The sequence below is a fragment of the Mustelus asterias genome, chromosome 9 (assembly GCF_964213995.1).
Source record: "Mustelus asterias chromosome 9, sMusAst1.hap1.1, whole genome shotgun sequence".
Taxonomy (NCBI): domain Eukaryota; kingdom Metazoa; phylum Chordata; class Chondrichthyes; order Carcharhiniformes; family Triakidae; genus Mustelus; species Mustelus asterias.
In genome coordinates this window covers 46,546,592-46,566,168 of record NC_135809.1, presented here as the reverse complement: position 1 = coordinate 46,566,168, position 19,577 = coordinate 46,546,592, and the positions used below count along the sequence as shown (strand labels likewise).

Sequence of the window (19,577 nt, the reverse complement as noted above, 5' to 3'; positions counted from 1 at the left end):
TCAAATATTACTTCCTCAGTTAAAATGACAGCAATGCAAGATACAAACACCTCTTAATAGCAGCAATGCGTATTGAAAACTCAATGTTCCTGATTTAGTGAGGTTTCAGAACCAGTTTTAAAATGCCACTGCAGAGCAGCTCCTCCCGATTAGGAAAAATCCAAAATTTCCTTCAGGCCTAACTTAGACCAATGACCTCACTGCATTGAACTTTAAACCTCAAAGTATGAATGCATGTAGAAAACAGCATTGTAACATTTATGCAAAGTTGTAGCCAGTACTGTTCTTGGAAGAATATCCAAGTAAATGGTAATTACCAGTTTTGTTTGGGCGGGGGGTGGTATTGAGCTTCTGAGGACTTTTAGCCCCAGTGTTCCACCTGGGAGCAATAGACACCCAAGCCCCAGCAAGTTCTGGAGGGGTTAGCTTATTTCAATGTATAATATTTCAATAATTTAGGGTTGATATCGCTGCAACAGCAAGCTAATAAAAAACAATGACAGGGCATCATCTCTGGAAAATCATTTGCTTTAGGATACCACAAAAACGTTTGCAACATTTTATGCAGTGATCAACCATTTGTTTAAGTATACCCTCATTATATCATGAGTGGGGTCTCTCATTTCACTAAAACTGCCGACCCATGCCTGCAACTTGCCTCCATTACTAAAAGCGCATCACAGAAAATTAACCTGTTATTGATATTTTCAATATCAAATCACCGACTAGTAAAATAATTGTTCACTGGCTGCAAAGATGAGAGTCAGTGTTTCAACCAATTAATGTATTTAAACCCTTACTTTGTGAATGGAAGTAACTGTTACATGGATTTGTAGAGCCAGGAATTTAGCATGGGGATGGAAACACTAAGATCTGCTGTTATATTACATAAGTTAGGGGGGAGAAGGCAGAACTGAACGTTAAAGAATTGTTTTATCTAGGAGGCTAGGATTATATTATAACATGTATGGTTTTATTACATTAACAAAGTTAATGTCTCAGTAAGAATGTTGCAGCAATATGTGAACACTAAATTACATTTAAGTAAAATCTCATGAACAAAAGGTCAGTCAGGGACTGCAAAACTCTGGAAATACAAGTGCTCGTAGGGTTAAACTAATTTAATTGTTTACTCAAAAACAGATGGAGCTTTTTAGTATAATATCATCTTCTTTTTCTCAGGCAGCCCATCAGGTTCAAGGATGACATTCTTCCACTCACGTTTGATGGGTTCTGAGGCGGCTGATAAGTCCAGTGTTCGATCTGTAGACTCTGCCATATGAAGGGCAGGTAATGCTTGAAGGGTTGAGTAAGTGGGTTTGTTCGGAGGATTGCGCACTCCTTCCGACATCTGCACATTCTCAAAGTCTCTCCATGTGTCCGGTGTCTTCCTGAATGAGCCTTCTCCGTTTTGGTCAGTCACAAGCCAGGATGTCCATTAGTTGGTGGGACTATTGGACCTCTTCAGCAATGCTTTGCTTTGCTTTGAAAATATGCCTAAAGTGTTTCCACTGTCTTCCTGAGGAAACTCCTGACATGACCACATTCAGAATAGAGCAGTTGCTTCAGGAATCAAGTGTCTGGAACATGAATTATATGTCCTGTCCAGCAGAGCTGGTTTTGAGTGATTAGCGCCTCGATGGTGGGCAAGTTAGCTTGGAGGAGGACGTTGCTGATGGACAGCCTTTCTTGCCATTGAATTTGGAGGATCTTGCAAAGACTCCTACCTCTGTTAGTACTTCTCCAGCGCTTTGTGGTGCCTGCTATAGATTGCCCAAGTCTCTGAAGCATATATAAGTGCAGGGATCACTGCTGACAGTAAACCCCGACCTTAGTCTTGTGTTTGAGATCCTCGATCTCAAATACCCCTTTCCTCAGTCAGCTTAAGGCCAAACTGGCACTTTGGAGACGATGATGAATTTTGTCATCTGAGTCGAGATAAAGATCCAAGATACAGAAAATGTGTAACATCTGGTAAATGATTTGGTAACAGCGTGTTTTATGAAATAAACAATGTATCAACTGCAAAATGATTTCGTTGAATACTCTCAAAACAATATAAAATAATCTAGCTGTATTTTATTCTGCTGCAGCAACATTACTGTGATTTTCAAAGAGACAAATGATAAATGACCAAACTGTCCAGGGTGCAGGAAGTGAATGATGGAGCCACGTGTCCCTGATCTCTCATATGCTCAGGTTCTGTGGAATGGAGCTAGACCTATGCTGCTTCCAGCTTATTTCAATTACTTATTTGTCTAGTTGCATCATACTGTCACGTCAACATGCTGCAGATTAAGGTCTTGCATATCACTGAACCTGGCTAACCAGAAATTTGGCATTATTAAACTCAAGGTTGACGAGTGTCAACAGAGGATTGAGTAATGCAATCACCATCGTTCCACAATGGTATTTTTATGAATAACTTGGAGCACGGCTTTAACCTGCTTGATTTTGTTTGTAAGGACTGATGCAATATTTGACTCAATTCGCTACACCGTCATCTTTGCAAATCCAAATGAGTTAAATGCAGCAATATCCGAATAACTTACACTAGTTTAATTCTGAACTGGACACAACTTTGGAGCTTGCTCCGAACAAAATACTCAAACAGACTAAAATGTGTCATGTAATAATAATAGAAAAAAAAACATATTTTGCAGCAGTATTTTTCCTTGTTTATAATTTTGGTTTCTTTTGCATGCTTGTGTGTATACGTTTGCATATTTTTAAATTTTCAGTTTGGAGTACACATTAATTGCCCTTACCATCAAAGCTACTGTAGTTTAGATATAAATGCTTTCTTAGATAATTTGCCTTACACCTCTGCTACGAGGCAGCCTACTAGTTAAGATGGCAAAGGTGAGGAAACTGCTAAAATAGATATAGAATACCCAACACTCTTCACTAAAGAGCTGCCATAATACAAGTAACAGCAAAGATTAACAAGTGATTGATGGGACAAATGCAGAGAAGCACTTCTAGCTAGTGTTGAGAATACTGGAGAGCATGCATTTCATCCCCTAAAGGCTGAAGTCGAAGCTGAGGTCAGATTTTCCCATCTTCTGTTTGAAAACGGCATCGAATTTCTCATTCATTGAAACAGTGAAGATGTCCTTCCACAGGCCAACCCGTCCTGAAATAAACAAAACAATGTCCTCTGTTACAGTCAGCCTGGTGAAAATATACTTGCGTAAGTAGATGTTCAATTCAGTCATGGTGCAAAAAGCAACATTGATTGAAGCTCTGTGATTATTACTACCTAAATCTTGATGACAATTAGTTTCACACAAATAATTCTAAACTATAGCCAATCAAGATCGGGCTTATTAAAAGGACACCACTTCTCTTCAGATTGGATTGGCAAGTATGAAATATGGTAACAGGAAATAGAGTGGAAAGGTAACATGGCTTTAAAGGATTATTTAAAGTATAGTAGATTTATTAGTAAGTTGCAGTATTATATCAGTAAATAAAGTTATACAATTACACTTACTAATATTTTAGTAATATCATACTGTTAAATTTACAAATATAACTATACTATTATGCTAATCAGTAAAGTTAAATCATATTGATCAGTAAAATAGTATTAATTACTAAAGTTATTATACTAATCAATAGATTAAATTCATTAATGTAGTTATACAAATCAGTAAAAGAATGCTACTACATTAATCTATTAATCTGTAACCATATGCTATTTGCATTAAAGGTATACTATTAATCAGTAATTGTAAAATATTAGTTACATTGGTATTGTGTCAAACAACAAAATATTATACTAATTATTGAAGTTGTACCATTGCATTAATGAGTAAAAGTACTAATCATTAAAGTTGTGCTATTCTAATTTGTACAGAATATTATAATCAAAAAGTAAATACTAAATTTAAGCATAAATGAATTTCGGCACTGGCTTATGTATCTGAAAATTCTGGGGAGATGGTGACAGTAGCTTGATGGGCAGTTACAATCTGAAATAGGGATGAAAAAATAAAATTTAAATTTAAAGCTAAAATGTAGAAAAAATGAAATTGGCAGTCCAAAAATGTGCAGGTTAGGTTGATTGGCCATGCTAAATTAACCCTAGTGTCAGGGGGATTAGCAGGGTAAATATGAGGGGTTATGGGACTCGGACCTGGGTGAGATTGTGGTTGGTGCAGTGTTGATGGGCCAAATGGCCTCCTTCTGCACTGTCGGGATTCTATGATTCTATATCATTTAGAAAACTATGCAGCATTATTCTGCAATTACAGTGACAAGTTCCCTTTGGTGTTTGTTTTAAATATGCCAAGTTGGAAAACGTTCCAAGATATTGCAGAGAAATGTAATCCAGATGAAGAGCAACGCCAAACCAAAGCAGCTGTTAGGAGGTGTGATGAAAAAATTGCTAGAAGAGGTTGGTTTTAAGGAAGGTCTTAAAGGAGTAAAGGTTGATGAGGAGGCAGGGAGATTTAGGAAGGCAATTCCAGAGAAGGTGGTGTAGAAAACTGAAAGCATAGCAACTAATGATGGGGTGGGGAAGGAAATGAAGGTGAGCTTGAGGTCACAGTTAAAAGGAGGTAGAAGGGTTCTATGGCTTGTGAAGATTGCAAGGACATGGAGAGGTGAGGACATGAAGTTCTTTGTACATGAGGGTGAAACTTTTAAATTGGAGATGTTGGGGGACTGGTTAGTTCAACAGATGCAGGGGTGATGGGTGAACGTGATGGGATACAGGTGGCAAAGTTTTGGGTGAGTTCATGGAGAGAGCTGTTAGAAGGAGGCCTTTCGGTCCATCGAGTCTGCACTGACCCCAAGCCCACCCAGGCCCTATCCCCATAACCCCATGCATTTACCCTAGCTAGTCCCCTAACACTAAGGGGCAATTTAGCATGGCCAATCCACCTAACCCGCACATCTTTGGCCTGTGGGAGGAAACCCACGCAGACACAAGGAGAATATGCAAACTCCACACAGACAGTGACCCGAGCCGGGAATCGAACCCGGGTCCCTGCCGCTATGAGGCAGCAGTGCTAACCACTGTGCCATTCTGCCGCCCAGAGAAGGTGGCTGGCCAGTCAGAAGAACATTTGAATTGTCAAGGCTAGAGTTGACAAAGCCACTGGTTGAGCTTTTGGCAGCAGACATTAATGGATGACATTTATGTGAAAGTCAGCAATCATCAGATATAAGATTAAAAGCTCAATTTTTCAACAAAGAATGCCATGGTTGATCAGCTTCAACCTAAGACAATGGTAGAGGAGGAAGATGGGCATTCAGCAGCGGCAAAGACTGCAGAGAAGTTGAGAAAGAGAAGAAGGGATAGCGGCAGAGTGGAAAAAATCATTAAAGGACTTGAGGAAGGAGAGTTTGAAGTTGGATTTGTAGTTTGTAATGACACAATGGGTCAATAGTAGGTTTTTTGAAAAAAACAGTTATGATAGTACCCAAGGAGAAGAAACTATTTACTATGCCAGATAGGATGGAGGCAGGAATGGATTGGGTGGTCAACATTTTAACACAAATGGGATTAAAGGAGCAGGGAGTGGATGCCAATGGTCAAAGCATTAGTAGAGATAGAAGAGAATGTGATGATTTCCAAAGGATCATTTTGCCAGATTTGTTATTTATGATCATTAAGATTTATTCCACATTAATCATTCATCTGTAAGATTCTGCAGTGCAAAGCAACCATCAATGCAGACATAAATATCGAAGAACATCATGGGTCTTTCACATCATTAGCAGGTCATTCCAAAATATTGGCTATAACCACTTGAAGTACCATCTATTTTATTCAGATGTTTTAAATAGAAACTGGACCTAAACTCATTCCTTCCTTTATGCACACATTTCTTTCTCCATTCTTTTCAAAAGGAATTTAAGTTAGGAGCCACACCCAAAGATCAGGATGCCATTGACAGTCGGATGGAATATAGGATAAATCAAGAAATGGATTGGGTTTTTAAATCTTCTGTATTGTAGAAGAAAGAAAAAGCAGAGATCCAAGAGCTCAACACTTTTGAGATCCTGGGTAAGAATGAGTTGAAATCGGAGTGGGTGTGATGAGACTCTTCTTCCACAATCTGAGGATGCAAGTAAAAAGAAAAGCATGTATGCTTCCATGGTTACAGTTAGCAGGAATAAAGAGGAAACTTCAGAGAAGCAATAACCAGGGTAACATTAATAAAACTACTCAGACCAAATAGGTTATAGTGGAGAACAAAGAGTTGGACAGGAAGGATAAGTGATGAATCACTTAACAAATGATCAGCTCTTTTGTTGTATCCTACTCAAGTGTGAAAATGAGTTGGTTAACGCTCTACTAATGTTAGAGTAGTATTGAAATCTTGTGAATAATAGGTAGCTATATGAAAATTAAGAATTTTTGAAGGTAAAAGTGTTTCAAACTCCTAGAGCTGTGGAAACAAGAATGGACCAAAGATAAGTGAAGGAAGCTGTTAGTTGGGTTTCTGAATAACAAGAAACTATAGCAGTAATTTCCAGTGACTGAGTTGCTGCTGTGTAGTCTCAAGACAGGGAGTGCAAGGCAGAGAATCGGCACTATAGTGTTAAAGTCCCACCAGTGAACATATGGCAGCAAAGCATCAAATTACTCCTTACACCTTTGAAGAACTAAAAATAAAACAATTTAATTGTTTTGTTGAAGGGCAATACAGTGATTCAGCTAATACATTGTGAGGAATGAATATTTGTGTATTAAAAGTGTGCAATTCAAAGTAAGTTTACGGAGAGGAGAGTCATCAATAAAAATGGATGATGAGTGGAGGCCATAGAAACAGAGTAATAGATTATTCTGAAGAATTTCTGAATTGATGGACAAAAGTGTCAAATGATGAGCCATCAACTGCAGCATAAAGAATTTATTAGAAAACATGGCTACAGTGTCAGACCCTGTCAAGAGCTCTGGAGATGTCCAATGCGATTAGAAAATGGCTCACTCGAGCGTTCAAGAGCAGAAATCTTTGAAATGTATAATATTCAAGAAGATTGGTGAAACAAACATACTGAAATAATATAGGTGATGATGGATTTGGCTATAACTTACAAGATTATGTATAAGAGTTAACAGCAGTTTTCATAGCTTTAGAAACCAAAGAAAATAGGACAACAATTGGATAGGTAAGTGGTGTCATTGTCCTTAGGGAAGAATGAATAAAAGCAAATTTCCAAGGGCAAAGAAAGGAAGTATATGTCAAAGGAAATGACAAATAACAGAGGCACACATCTAGGGATTAAAAAAAAGAGGGATAACATCAGGTCCAGAGGTCTCACTTAACCCCAGAGATGAAGGGATCTGTAGCAGGAAGTAGTAAATCACTTGTCAGGAAAACAGAAGTAGTTTAAATAAGCTATATTTGTATTGTCAGATATTAAAAGGTATAAAGTGGGTTTAATTTAGTGGTTTTGTGCATGAAAGGGTAAAACTCTAGTTAGATTTATGTTAAACAAAGATGTTTGCAAGTATGGGGGTTTTGGATTCAGTTCAAACTATGGTTCTGTTGTGCTAAGAAAGTTTGCGACATGTAAACTTGTTTGGGGAAAGAATGAGTTTTTGCTTAGCAACGAGAGGCACTTTTATGGAGAAGACCTTTTTGGGTTTACTTTTTAAACTGGAAGCCAGAAGAGAAAGAGCTTTGCAGGAATAGAGGGAACATCTCTCACAGCTTTGCTAGAAGAAAGGCCATACATTGGAGTAAGGAGCAAAGAAGACAAGTGCCAGAAACCTAAAGAACAACTAGTTAAGCAAACTAGAGAAATGAAGAGAAGTTTCAAGGAAGTCTGAAGTTAGAAGAACAGAGGAAACTGGACTAGAAGAGGATACTGACAATTGAACCCACTGACAAAGCTGAGGATGAGTGGTTAATGAGAAGCCAGAAAGATATCTGAAGTGGTCCTAAGGTTTGTGATATCTTACCACAGACTGTGGAGAGATAGGTGAAATAATTGTGCAGCAATCAGTGATTGGATCTTACAGTTTATGTAGAAGCATTCAAGAAAAAGGAATCCTGAAAGGAGTGTTGGAGAACCTGGAGGTGGTTCACTGTTCAAACAGTGTAGAGGAAACTTTGAAAGGACAGTTGGAAAACATGGAGGTGGATCCCGAATGAAAACAGCTGATGGCAAGCATTGTTTGAAAGAACATTTTAAAGCATGTCTTTTTGAGAGTGGAGTTTGGAAACACATGTGACATCTGGGGGAGGGGGGTGGCGGGGGGTGTGGGGAAGCTTGAGGAGTAATCCATGGAAAAATGATTGAGTGGTATCTGCCATTTGGTTTCAGAGTTGGATGTTATCCATGAAATCTGTGTACATTTGTAAAAATAAGTGGGAGTAAAGGAATATTGTATTATAGTCAAACTTCTCATGATTAATCATTTTGTTTTTGCTGTTAAAAGTCAACTGGCATTTCTGTTCCTCCACATTTTCTACAAAATAAATGATAGTCTTCTGAGTCAGGGTTCCATTCTGGGGCTTTCCCTTGCAGTAGTAACACAAACTAGGATTGTAACACTGAGCTAAAACCACAAGGAACAATAAAGGTTCTTTGCCAAGATAATCAAAATTAGAGTTGGAGGTATTAAATTACAGTACTCTCACCACTAATTCAGTTTCAAGACTTAAGTGAAAATTTAGTTACTTACACATAATTCTCTTTAGGTAAAACAGGGCTGATAAAAATCACAGAAGTTAAAAGTAATCGGAGATAAATGGAGTGATAAGAAAGTGGTGCGAGTGATATCAGGAAGTAGTTTCCTATTGCAATGTACTTATCCTTTAATCAAAAGCATCAGATAAAAATTAAATTAAGAAATACTATCAACTAATAAAGAACTGTGGTACCCACCTTGCTGTAAAATATATGTGCGCGGATTTAGATGAAAAGCCACAAAATAGAAGGAAGGGCAATGGGATAGGGCTAGTCTACCTTCTCACCAATTACACTAGGTCTTCAGTTCAATGAGTCGATGTGCTAAAAACAAAAGGGAAGAAGAAACCAAAATGCTTCAAACATAAACAAAATTTAAGAAAAAAAACTGAAAATTGAAAGCAAATGAATGTGCAGCATTTCAGTGAATTATTTTTTCACCCAAAACCTTTCTTTGGATAATTTTATTTTTATTCCAGAAATCAAAGCAAAATATAAAAAATGTTTCAAATTAAAAAAACAAAAGCACAGGCAATTGAACTACAACCATGATTACTATTTATTTTTGTGCAGGTATGGTATAGTTAATCTCATCAAAATAATCAAGGTCCATTTTAACACGATAAATTGTAGGAGGATCCAACTGGAAACAAATGAACCGGAGATGTGAAGATGAACCAAGGGTCATACTTGTGCGTTCTCATCAATAATTTATGTTAAAGTGCAAGAACAAAGAACAATACAGCACAGGAACAGGCCCTTCTGCCCTCCAAGCCTGCACCGATCATGTGTTCCTAACTAGACCATCCATTTGTATCCCTCTATTCCCAGTCTGTTCATGTGGCTATCCAGATAAGTCTTAAATGATCCTAGCGTGTCTGCCTCAACCACCTCGCTTGGTAGTGCATTCCAGGCCCCCACCACCCTCTGTGTAAAATACATCCCCCGCATATCTGTATTGAACCTTGCCCCCCCCTTACCTTGAACTTGTGACCCCTTGTGTTTGTCATTTCTGACCTGGGAAAAAGCTTCCAACTGTTCACCCTATCTATGCCCTTCATAATTTTATAAACTTCTATTAGGTCGCCCCTCAACCTCCGTCTTTCCAGGAAGAACAACCCTAGTTTACTCAATCTCACCTCATAGCTAATACCCTCCATACCAGGCAACATCCTGGTAAACATTTTCTGCACTCTCTCCAAAGTCTCCACGTCCTTCTGGTAGTGTGGCGACCAGAACTGGACGCAGTATTCCAAATGTCTGCATTTGGAATACGAATTTTAAAGTTCCTGTGGTGAAATCAGATCCTGAATTCCAATGGTTCCACGAAAGAAGATGGGGTCCGCTGCCCCAGCACCAATTCAACCAAATATACATTCCTTCAGAGTCAGACTTACTTCCTGATGTCACATAGCTCTTCAATTCAGAATCAAAGGCAGTGTATGGTGTCACATTCCTTTACAGTTAAAGTCAAACCAACAACCTAATGCCACGCTCTTCAGATCCACACCACACTCACTATGTAATGCCACACTCTAGTTTTGAGCAAAAATCATTACTTTCCTCAATTTGGAGAAATTATGCTACTTTTGTTTTCTTCGTCACTTTCCCTTTTTAATGAGTAAAGTGAGCAGTGGCTGGATTGCTAGACTAATTGAGAGTAAGACAGGATATCAATTCAATAGTTAGTTGTGAACGCGGAACCAAACAGTAGAAAATACCTTGAAGTGAATGTCTAATAGCCTGATAAAACTGTCAGCATTCAAACAAGAGCAATAGCTGCTCGGGGAAAGGGATAAGAGGCTTGCCAGCATCCTTGGAAACGCCAAAAGTCAAAATCTTCAGGACATGATATAAATGTTAACAAAAACAATGCTACAAGCAAGATATCTGTTAAATGTGTATTTATATTCCTCGTGGTGAAAGTGAAGTTACCTCATAAACCAATCTGGAATTTGTACAAAAGATATGGCTAGGTGGTCACCAGATGTTACAGTGATAAGAGTGGGTGCAGCCAAAAAGATCTGATAATTTGTGAAAAGAAATGAGGGGACATTTTTGGACCTAAATTCCCAATTGTGTCCATGAAGGAAACTTGAGGCCATAATCGAACACGCAAATTTAATTTACTTTATAGCTCGGCTTAGACAGTTGAACATGCTCCAGTTCCAAAGGCAGAGGTTGTAAATGACTGTAACACTACATTCTGCACTCTCTCGTTTCTTTCTCTATGAACGATATGGTTTGTCTGTATAGCGTGCAAGAAACAATACTTTTCACTGAATGCGAATACATGTGACAATAATAAATCAAATCAAAATCTCAGCTTAAATGAAGTTTCATGTCAATTATAATCTATTATAAACATGTCAGTTTCCACATGTACACTGACAACCTCACCACCATCCCACCCAATCCCTTCCCTATGTCTCAACTCACAGACTGCTTGTTTGATATCCAGTATCGGATGAGCAGAAAATTCCACCACTGAAATCCTGGGAAGACTGAAGCCTTTGTATTCAGTCCCCACAACCAACTATGTTCCCCAGCTAGCAATTTCATTCCTCTGAGGCTGAACCAGACTGTTCTGACTCCAAGATGAGCTTCTAACCACAAATCTGGGCCATCACTAAGATTTCCTATTTTCACCTCTATAATACTGTGTTTCCATGTCTACTTTAGCTCATCTGCTGCTGAAACTCTCATCTGTGTCTTTGTTACCTTTAGATTTGACTATTCTATCACACTCCTAGCCAGCCTCGACAATCTACATTCTACACTCTGTAAACTTGAGGTAATCCAAAGCTCTGTTGTCCATCTCCTTTATCACACCCTGGTCTGGTTCACCTGTCACCCTTTTGCTCACTGACCACATTGCCTCCATTTTAAAATTCTCACCTTTGTTTTCAATTTCCTACATGACCTTGCCTCTTCCCATCTCCATAATCATTGCCAGCCCCACAACACTCAAATATATATTGGTGCTCCTTTTATTTCCAGCCTCTTGAACACCCCAGATTTTAATCACGCCACCACTGGCAACCATACCGACAGCTGTCAAGGTCCCAAGCTCTGAACTCATTGCTAACCCTCTCCATCTCTCTACCACATCTTCCTCCTTGAAGATACTGCTTAAAACCTGCCTCTCTGACTAAACTGTTGGCAATCTGACCTAATATCTCTGTGACTCGGTATCATACTTTGCTTTATAATGCTTCCAAATCACACTGGGACATTTTATTACTTTGAAGTCCCTTTATCAGTTCAAATTGCTGTTATGTACATAGAACTTTGAATCATTGTAACTAATTTACCCAAACATATAATGACAACCACGATCTCCAAATTAATTTAAGCAATGTTTGTAAAATTCATACTTTTGCCTCATTTTTCAACGTTTGTTGAAACAAAATGACAAAATTGAACACTGTCTGTTTTCTGACAATGCAAATGTTTATGCTCATTTTCAATAATACCGTCATGTTCAACTTTACTTGCTGGTCAGTAAAGCTGAGCAGCTGTAGAGAATACAGAAGTAAGGGTACAAGTAGGGCCTACTACCCAATGCTTTATAACCAAGAAGATGAATTGGGCACACAAAAGTTTAGTGAAACTGTCCTCTATTCCACCCCTAAACTTTCACACGCTGGTCCATGAGAGAGAAAGAGCCTTCAGCCCAAAGATACACAAAAGTCTAAAAGGGAGCTCTCGCCAGTTACTGGCAGGGTGGGGTCAGGTATTACTGGGAAGAGGGAGTAAAAAAACAAGTTTGCCCACGACAGGCCTGATCTGGAAAGCAAGTGCCATTGAAACAGGAAAAGCCAGCAGCTTGATTTCCTCCTGGTTAGCAGCAGTGCTCAGGGATGGCCTGTGTCCGGCTGCCTCCTCTCCTGGCCACATTTGATCGTGGGCAGTCCTCGGAATCTCCACTTCACACACCACATTCGATCCCTTCTCACCCACCAACTCATGATCTGACAACACGCCTCGCACGTCAATATATTGTGTAGGCAAACAGGTACAGGCACACTGTACACAGATATACTCCCCTCTGCCTGATCGATAGTGAGTCAGTTCCAAAGATGTTTCATATTGGACTCAAAACATTAACTCTAGTTACTCTCTCCACAGATGTTGCCAGACCTTCTGAGATTTTCCAGCACTTTGTTTTTATTTTAATAGTAAGTCAGTTCTCCTCCTCTTGTTGCGTTCGGAATGTTTAAAGTGTGATGTCACAACTAAGGAGGCCGAGGTCCGAAAATATTTCAAAGGATAGAATTCCACAATCGAAAAGTTGGAATTTTGCCGAAAGGTTGACATTTCTCATCCCTAGTGAAAAATCAAATACAGAGTCATTGCACGCTTGTGTGCCTTCTGGTAACTAGTTAGAGTGGGAGGAACAGGCAGATCTCAACTATGTTCTTCCGACTAGGAAAAATTAAAATTGTTAGAGTGAAGACAGTGGGAATATTCCAGAGTAAATATTCACTTATAATACAGTTAAGAAGCATATATTTCAATTTACAATGCTTTATTTCATATTTCTAATACGAGAAAATGCAGTCCAGGTTTCTGCAAACTTATTCTGATTATCTTGTCTATCTTAAAAATGTGAGGCATTCAATGGAAATTATCTGAAGATACATATTGCCTCCTATGTTCATAGGTTAAGATTCACAGGTACGATGATCTGTAAAATGACCAGGAATTAGTATGCTTGCAGCGAATTAAATTTTAAAATGCAGAATTTTATCATTAATACACATTCCCATGTTTACTACATTCATTTTATGCCACAGTACCATTGCTTCACAGTATCCATCGCCATGAAGCAGTCAAAAAATCCTATCTTTTATTTTTCACAGCACTCACCTCTTCCAATGGGAAGTGCTTCTGCATTGCAGTATTGATCCACAAGCTGATGGCAGTGTTCAATTACAGACTCCATTTGAGTCTTGTCATATGACACTCCTAGGAACCGCACCAAGAGCGCCACCGTACCTGCGAGGTTCTTCCACCAAGAGGGAAAAAAACAACCTTAGCTGGAGATTGTGGTGAAAATTGCTACCAAATTATTCTACAAATTGCTATGATGTAACACAGTATCCCTCCCAATCCAACTCAATATGCCAGTTGGCAAGGGTAGCTGTGTCAAAGTTATCAAAAACTGGACAACAAATATCTAGGTTTTATTTATGTTTGACTGTAAACCTCTGATGTAATTCTTCCCATTCACCTGTATATTTTAAACGGGAGTCGGTTTAGATCAGTTGGCTGGATGGCTGGTTCGTGATGTAGAATGATGCCAACAGTGCGGGTTCAATTCTCATACCAGCAGAAGTTATTCATGAAGGCCCTGCCTTCTCAACCATATCCTTTGCCTGAGGTGTTGTGATCCTCGGGTTAAATCACCACTGGTCAGCCTATGGTCATCTGGGACTATGGCAACTTGAATTTTATATTTTAAATGTTCCTTGCCCAACTACCAGGAATTATAGCTAAAGATTCACATTCACTTCCACTGCTGGACTGTGAATTGCACAATGTCAAATTGATGGATAGTGTGTGACGCTGGTAGATTTATTTGAGGTATGTCGTCTTCCTATAAGAGTACATAATATTTTTGCTCTATGATTTTTCCCCTATCCACCCCCCTCTCCATTCCAAACATCTTCTACATCCAGGAATGCAGAGATTACAGTTCAATTACATTTCCACTCATGACCATATCCCAATCTTTCCTTCAACTTCTTCGGTAGGGGGTGTCAGGATTTTGACCCAGTGACCGTGGAAGAAAAATGACAATATAGTTTCAAGTCAGGATGGCGTGCAACTTGGGGGGGAACTTTCAGGTGGCCCATGCGGCTGCACACCTTGTCTTTCTAGGTGGTAGTGATCACAAATTTGGGAGGTGCTATTGAAGATGTCTTGGCAAGTGCTGCAGTACAGTTTATAGGGGATACACACTGGTGATGGATGGAGTGAATGTTTAAGATGCTAATCAAGTAAACTGCTTTGTCCTGGATGGCGTTAATGCCAGAGTGCTTTTGGAGCTGCACTCCTCCTGACTTGTGCATTGACTCCGGGGAGTCAGGAGATGAATCGTTTGCCACAGAATGTCCAGTCTCCAACCTCTTCCTGTAGCCTCTGTATTTACTTCACTGATCCAGTTAAGTGTACAAAATGCACCCTTGGATGCCCATAATCTTAGTATTGTTTTGTTCTACCACAGAATAATATGAAGTGACTTCCTCCTCTGCAAAAACTGGTTAGCTTAAAAAGATCAGGTGCTTCTGGCACAAGTTTGTGTGGCACAGTGGTTAGCACTGCTGCTTCACAGCTTCAGGGACCCGGGTTCAATTCCAGTCTTGGGTACCTGTCTGTGTGGAGCGTGCATATTCTCCCCGTGTCTGTGTGGATTTCCTCTGGGTGTTCCAGTTACCTCCCCAGTCCAGAGATGTGCAGGTTAGGTGGATTGGCCAAGCTAAATTGCCCCTTGATATCCCAAGATGTGTAGATTTGAGGGATTATTGGGCTAAACATGTGGGGTTTAAGGGATAGGACCTGGGAGAGCGGGGGAGGTGGGGATGCTCTGTCGGAGAGTCGGTGCAGACCTTCTTCTGCACTGTAAGGATTCTATGTTTCTATGATTCTTCCTCATGGGGAAGGTGAGAAAAGACAGATCACGTTGCTATCCCATACCCTATGGTAGGAGTAGTTTATTAAAAAATACAAAATTACACACAGGATAATACAGAATCTTGAATGCGTTACCAGAACATTCTGGAGCTTCGCCCTTTTTTTTATTAGAAAACTACACAAATTCTTATTTATTGTGACTTCAACTCACTGTTATTGCTTTGGAAAACAATAATTCATCAACAGTTGCTGGTTGTGCAGTACATGATTAGGTTACGAGTAGTACTGTTTTTAAAGTTTATGGCCTGAACTTCATGCTCCCCGCCGACAGATCTTTAAGCAGAGGAGCGTGAGATAGAAGGAATGGGCTTCCTGCTGGATTCCTGCCTGCCCCGACATCGCAGCGAGTTTACTTTGGGGCAGGCAATTATTTGCCATTTAAGCCTCAATTGTGGGGGAAGCCTGGAAATGATCGGGCTGAGGCCTGAAAGTGGGGGGGGCAGGTGGTGGTGGTAGAGGCACCCCCTACTCCACCCAATTAAGGTTTGGTAGCTGCTGGAAATTCAAAAGTAGTTGTTGTTATATGGAGGGCCATACCATAATCTGGGCATAGTAATGTTGTAGTATGAAATCTCTGCCAGGGGGTGGCAGAGTGTTTAGATTACTGGAGCATCTGGTGACTGCCACATCAGCATCAGAACTGTTTCATTTCAAACAAGGTCTTTAGCTAATACCGCCCTGAACAAGTCCAATTACATCACAATGGAATATGTTATGGGATATGAGGCTAATTTTAGCAATTTGCTATGGAACATAATAGACACAAATTGTGAAGCAGGTATAAAAGATTTTTTAAAAATATCAGACAGGCAATGGAACCCAAATATCACATTCAGATTATTGTTTTGGAACCTCTGGTGTGGTGCTGTCAGTTCAATTGAAACCTATTGTAATGATGTTTTGTGAATAAAGAGACATGTTTTCTCTTGCAGTCATTATTCCTCCCAAACAAATAAAAATGTTTGCAAACACTTGCACCTTATGGCAGTGCTGTCTCGCAGCGTGAAAAGAAAGAAATGAAGGGATAACAAGGGAAACATTTGAAAAAAAAAAGTGCTAAAATAGAAAATGAGAATAGGCAGAAAAAGAAAAGGTTGTAAAAACTGGAGTAAGTAACAAGCCAATTTGTTTAAAAAAAATATTCACAGAAGAAATTGATGATTTTCATTGCAACAACCTGATTAGACAATTTTAAATAAGGAGTGACAGTTTGCAGGACCCACTAGTCCTGGAGGATCAACCTGAAAAATTATTTCTGACGTCTGAGAAACAATTTCCAATACTCATGAATATTTGCTCCAATAACACAGTCTTGCTTCATCGATAATGCATCTATCATATGTTTAAGCCAACTCCAAGGCCCCAATAAGGTCCTACAAACCCCAATGAGATACATGAACAGTTACTGTTATTTGTGGTGTTGGGTGAAGGGCAAGTGTGAGCTTGCACACCTAGCAAAAACCTCCCTACTCTTCAAATGGTGTCATGTGATCTTGACACAGGCAAACAGTTGAACTCCTTAAATGACATATAAATTATATCACCAACAATACAGGATTCCCTCAATCCTTTGTTAACTGCCTAGATTTTGTGCTGAAGTCCGAGGGTAAGGCTTGAACTCATAACTCTCTGACTCAAAGGTAGATAGTCATTACTGAGCCAAATCAACACTTAATTCAATGATCCTTGGTTAACTTCTTCAAATAATGCCAATTTTGAGCAAACTTAATCGTCATTCTTACGAATAACATGCTGAGGACCTGTGGTCATTTCGGAAGTGCAGCAGGTAGAAGGCCCTGAGGAACCATATAATTCTATAAGAACATAAGAATAGAGGAGGAGTGTGCCGTATCATCCCTTGAACCTACTCCACCATTCATTATGATCATGGCTAACCATCAGCCTTAACTCAACTTTCCTGTCCCCCCAGATCCCTCGATAGCTTGATACACCACAATCTGATTTAAATACATCCAATTATGGAGATCCACAGCCCTCTGGGATAGATAATTCCACTCACAACCCTTTGGAGTCAAGAAATTTCTCCTCATCTCAGTCCTAAGTGATCAGCCCTTTTCCTGAAACTGTGGCCCCACTCTTCTGCATTCTTCAGCAAAGGGAACCAACCTTTCACTGCATCCTGTAAAGCACTTCAGAATTGTGTACGCATTACCTCTCATTCTTCTAAACTCCAGAGTGTAGAGGCCCAATTTACCCATCCCATCATTGGACAACCCTCTCATCCTAGGAACTAATCGAGTGAACCTTTGCTTCAATGCCTCCAGTGCAAGTGTATCCTTCCTTACACATGGAGACAAAATTGCACACACTGTTTCATGTGTAATCTCAAAGCTCTGTACAACTGAAGCAAGACTTCCTTATTCTTGCCTCATAAATCAAAGTCCTAGTTGCGTTCTTTAAAACTGTGACTTTTAAGTGAAACAAATTTAAGTGAATCAGCAGTTTCCACAGCAATCAATCTATAAACTAAAGTTAGGTTCTTTTGGACACTTCTTGTCTGGCAAAGCTCAGTAGCAGTCCTCAAAATCGAGGATGACATCCGTCACGCTTGGTTAGTCTTCAGATGACTGAGGATCCCAAGGCTGGAGGCACACATTCTTCTGCAGCGGGGGCATGTTGCGTGAGGGGAGTGGAATTCACAGCTCTGGGTTGGCTACCCTCTCCTTTCTCTGCCGCTGCCATCCTGCCTCGCAGTCAAGTTGTTGAGCCTTGAAGTGACTTGCGCGCCTTTATGGAACAGGTGAAGCTACGCCGAGCGGTCCACAGCTTTTTCCTCCCAGTTGGTGGTGGTAAACCTCCATGCTATAGAGCAGCTTTGAGCACTCCCTCATACCTTTTCCTTTGGCCGCCCTTAGAGAGTTGGCCAATGGAAAGCGGAGAAAAGCGAACGTGCTGAGGGAGGTGGTTTCTGGGTATCCAGGCCCAATAGCCTGTCCATCACATTCCACAGGAGCAGGGCTTTGATGCTGATCGATGCAGCTTCATGGAGGACACTAGCTTTGGTTTGGCAGTCCTGCCATTTGATCCCCAGGATTCGACACAAGTACTGCTGATGGAAACTCCAGGGATCTTAACATGGCATTAATAGGCAGTCCGGATTTCACTATTAGTGAAAAACTAATCACAAGTTGAAATACTGCACAGTATATGAACATTACTATACACTCCTAAATCAAATAACTTGTAAAATAAGTCACTATTCATAAAAGAAATTCTGTATAAATTTGAATTAGATAACATTCACCAGTTTCTCTCCTGAGGAAAAAGGACATTTGTTTTCCGGTGTTAAGTGAAAAGCTGGCTGTCTCATATGTTTTCTGACTGACCACACACGTGTCTTCTACATACAGAAGGCCAATGATTTTTAAGTTGGAATGATTATGGTTTTAGATTGAAAGTGGAAGTTTTTGAACAGCCAGGTCCTGGTGGAGTTAATAGAATGAAGGGGCAGGATCATCAATGACCTTGAAATATTTATCCAAAGAATGATGGACAATTTTCTTTTCTTCTGTTGGTAGATATCTGATAGCACTTAATGCCATCATTGAATGCCCCTTTCACAGTGGAGCTGCATCCTCTGTTCTGTTCGCTCTCAGTGACGATTTCTCTTGTTTCTTCATTAACTTGGAATGTTTTTGACAATCATCTTGTTGCTAACATTCAAGGGGGTGGTGTTTCAACAGTGGAACTTTTATCTTCAGCTCATTGTTTTTCAATAATTCTTCTCCATGGTGTCACGGGCAGGAGGGGGATCAATTTAAACTGCCCTGATTTCCCTACTCTCTACCCATCTGTAAACAGAAAGGTGTTTTTTTTATTTCCCCCTTTATAAATGGTAGCATATTTTCCCCAACCCTTAAATTTGGAAACCTTCCAATTCGCTATTAATAACTTCCACAGCAAACTCAAGGCAAGATGAAAATAAAAGGGTTGGTTTATTTTTTTCTATATACACACGCACACGAGAGGGGTTTCACAACATCCATTCCTTTTTACACTCACACAATAAAGTGGGGGGTATGCAAAAAACAACAGCGTTCAAGGTACGACCGCAATAAAAATACAAGTATCGGTTTTACACATGTCCAGAGTCCAAAATCATGAGTCAACTGGAATGTTCTTTCCGAAGGGAGGTTGGCTAATTATAGAATATTTCGTCTTCTAAGAGTGAGACATGCACGACAGGGGAAGGCATGAGTTAG

At 39.8% G+C, this 19,577-nt stretch overlaps 1 protein-coding gene across 1 annotated transcript in view; it reads right to left on the bottom strand.

Moving 5' to 3' along the window:
• Positions 1 to 1,986: 1,986 nt before the first annotated feature.
• The window catches only part of sult4a1 (sulfotransferase family 4A, member 1), a 61,019-nt gene continuing 43,428 nt past the window's right edge, over positions 1,987 to 19,577 (bottom strand). Inside the window, exons 6-7 of the mRNA XM_078221191.1 lie at positions 13,528 to 13,666; positions 1,987 to 3,136 (exon numbers count right to left, since the gene is read on the bottom strand). Coding sequence (XP_078077317.1) covers positions 3,024 to 3,136; positions 13,528 to 13,666 — 252 coding nt within the window. The 3' untranslated portion in view covers positions 1,987 to 3,023. The remainder of the gene's footprint in view (positions 3,137 to 13,527; positions 13,667 to 19,577) is intronic.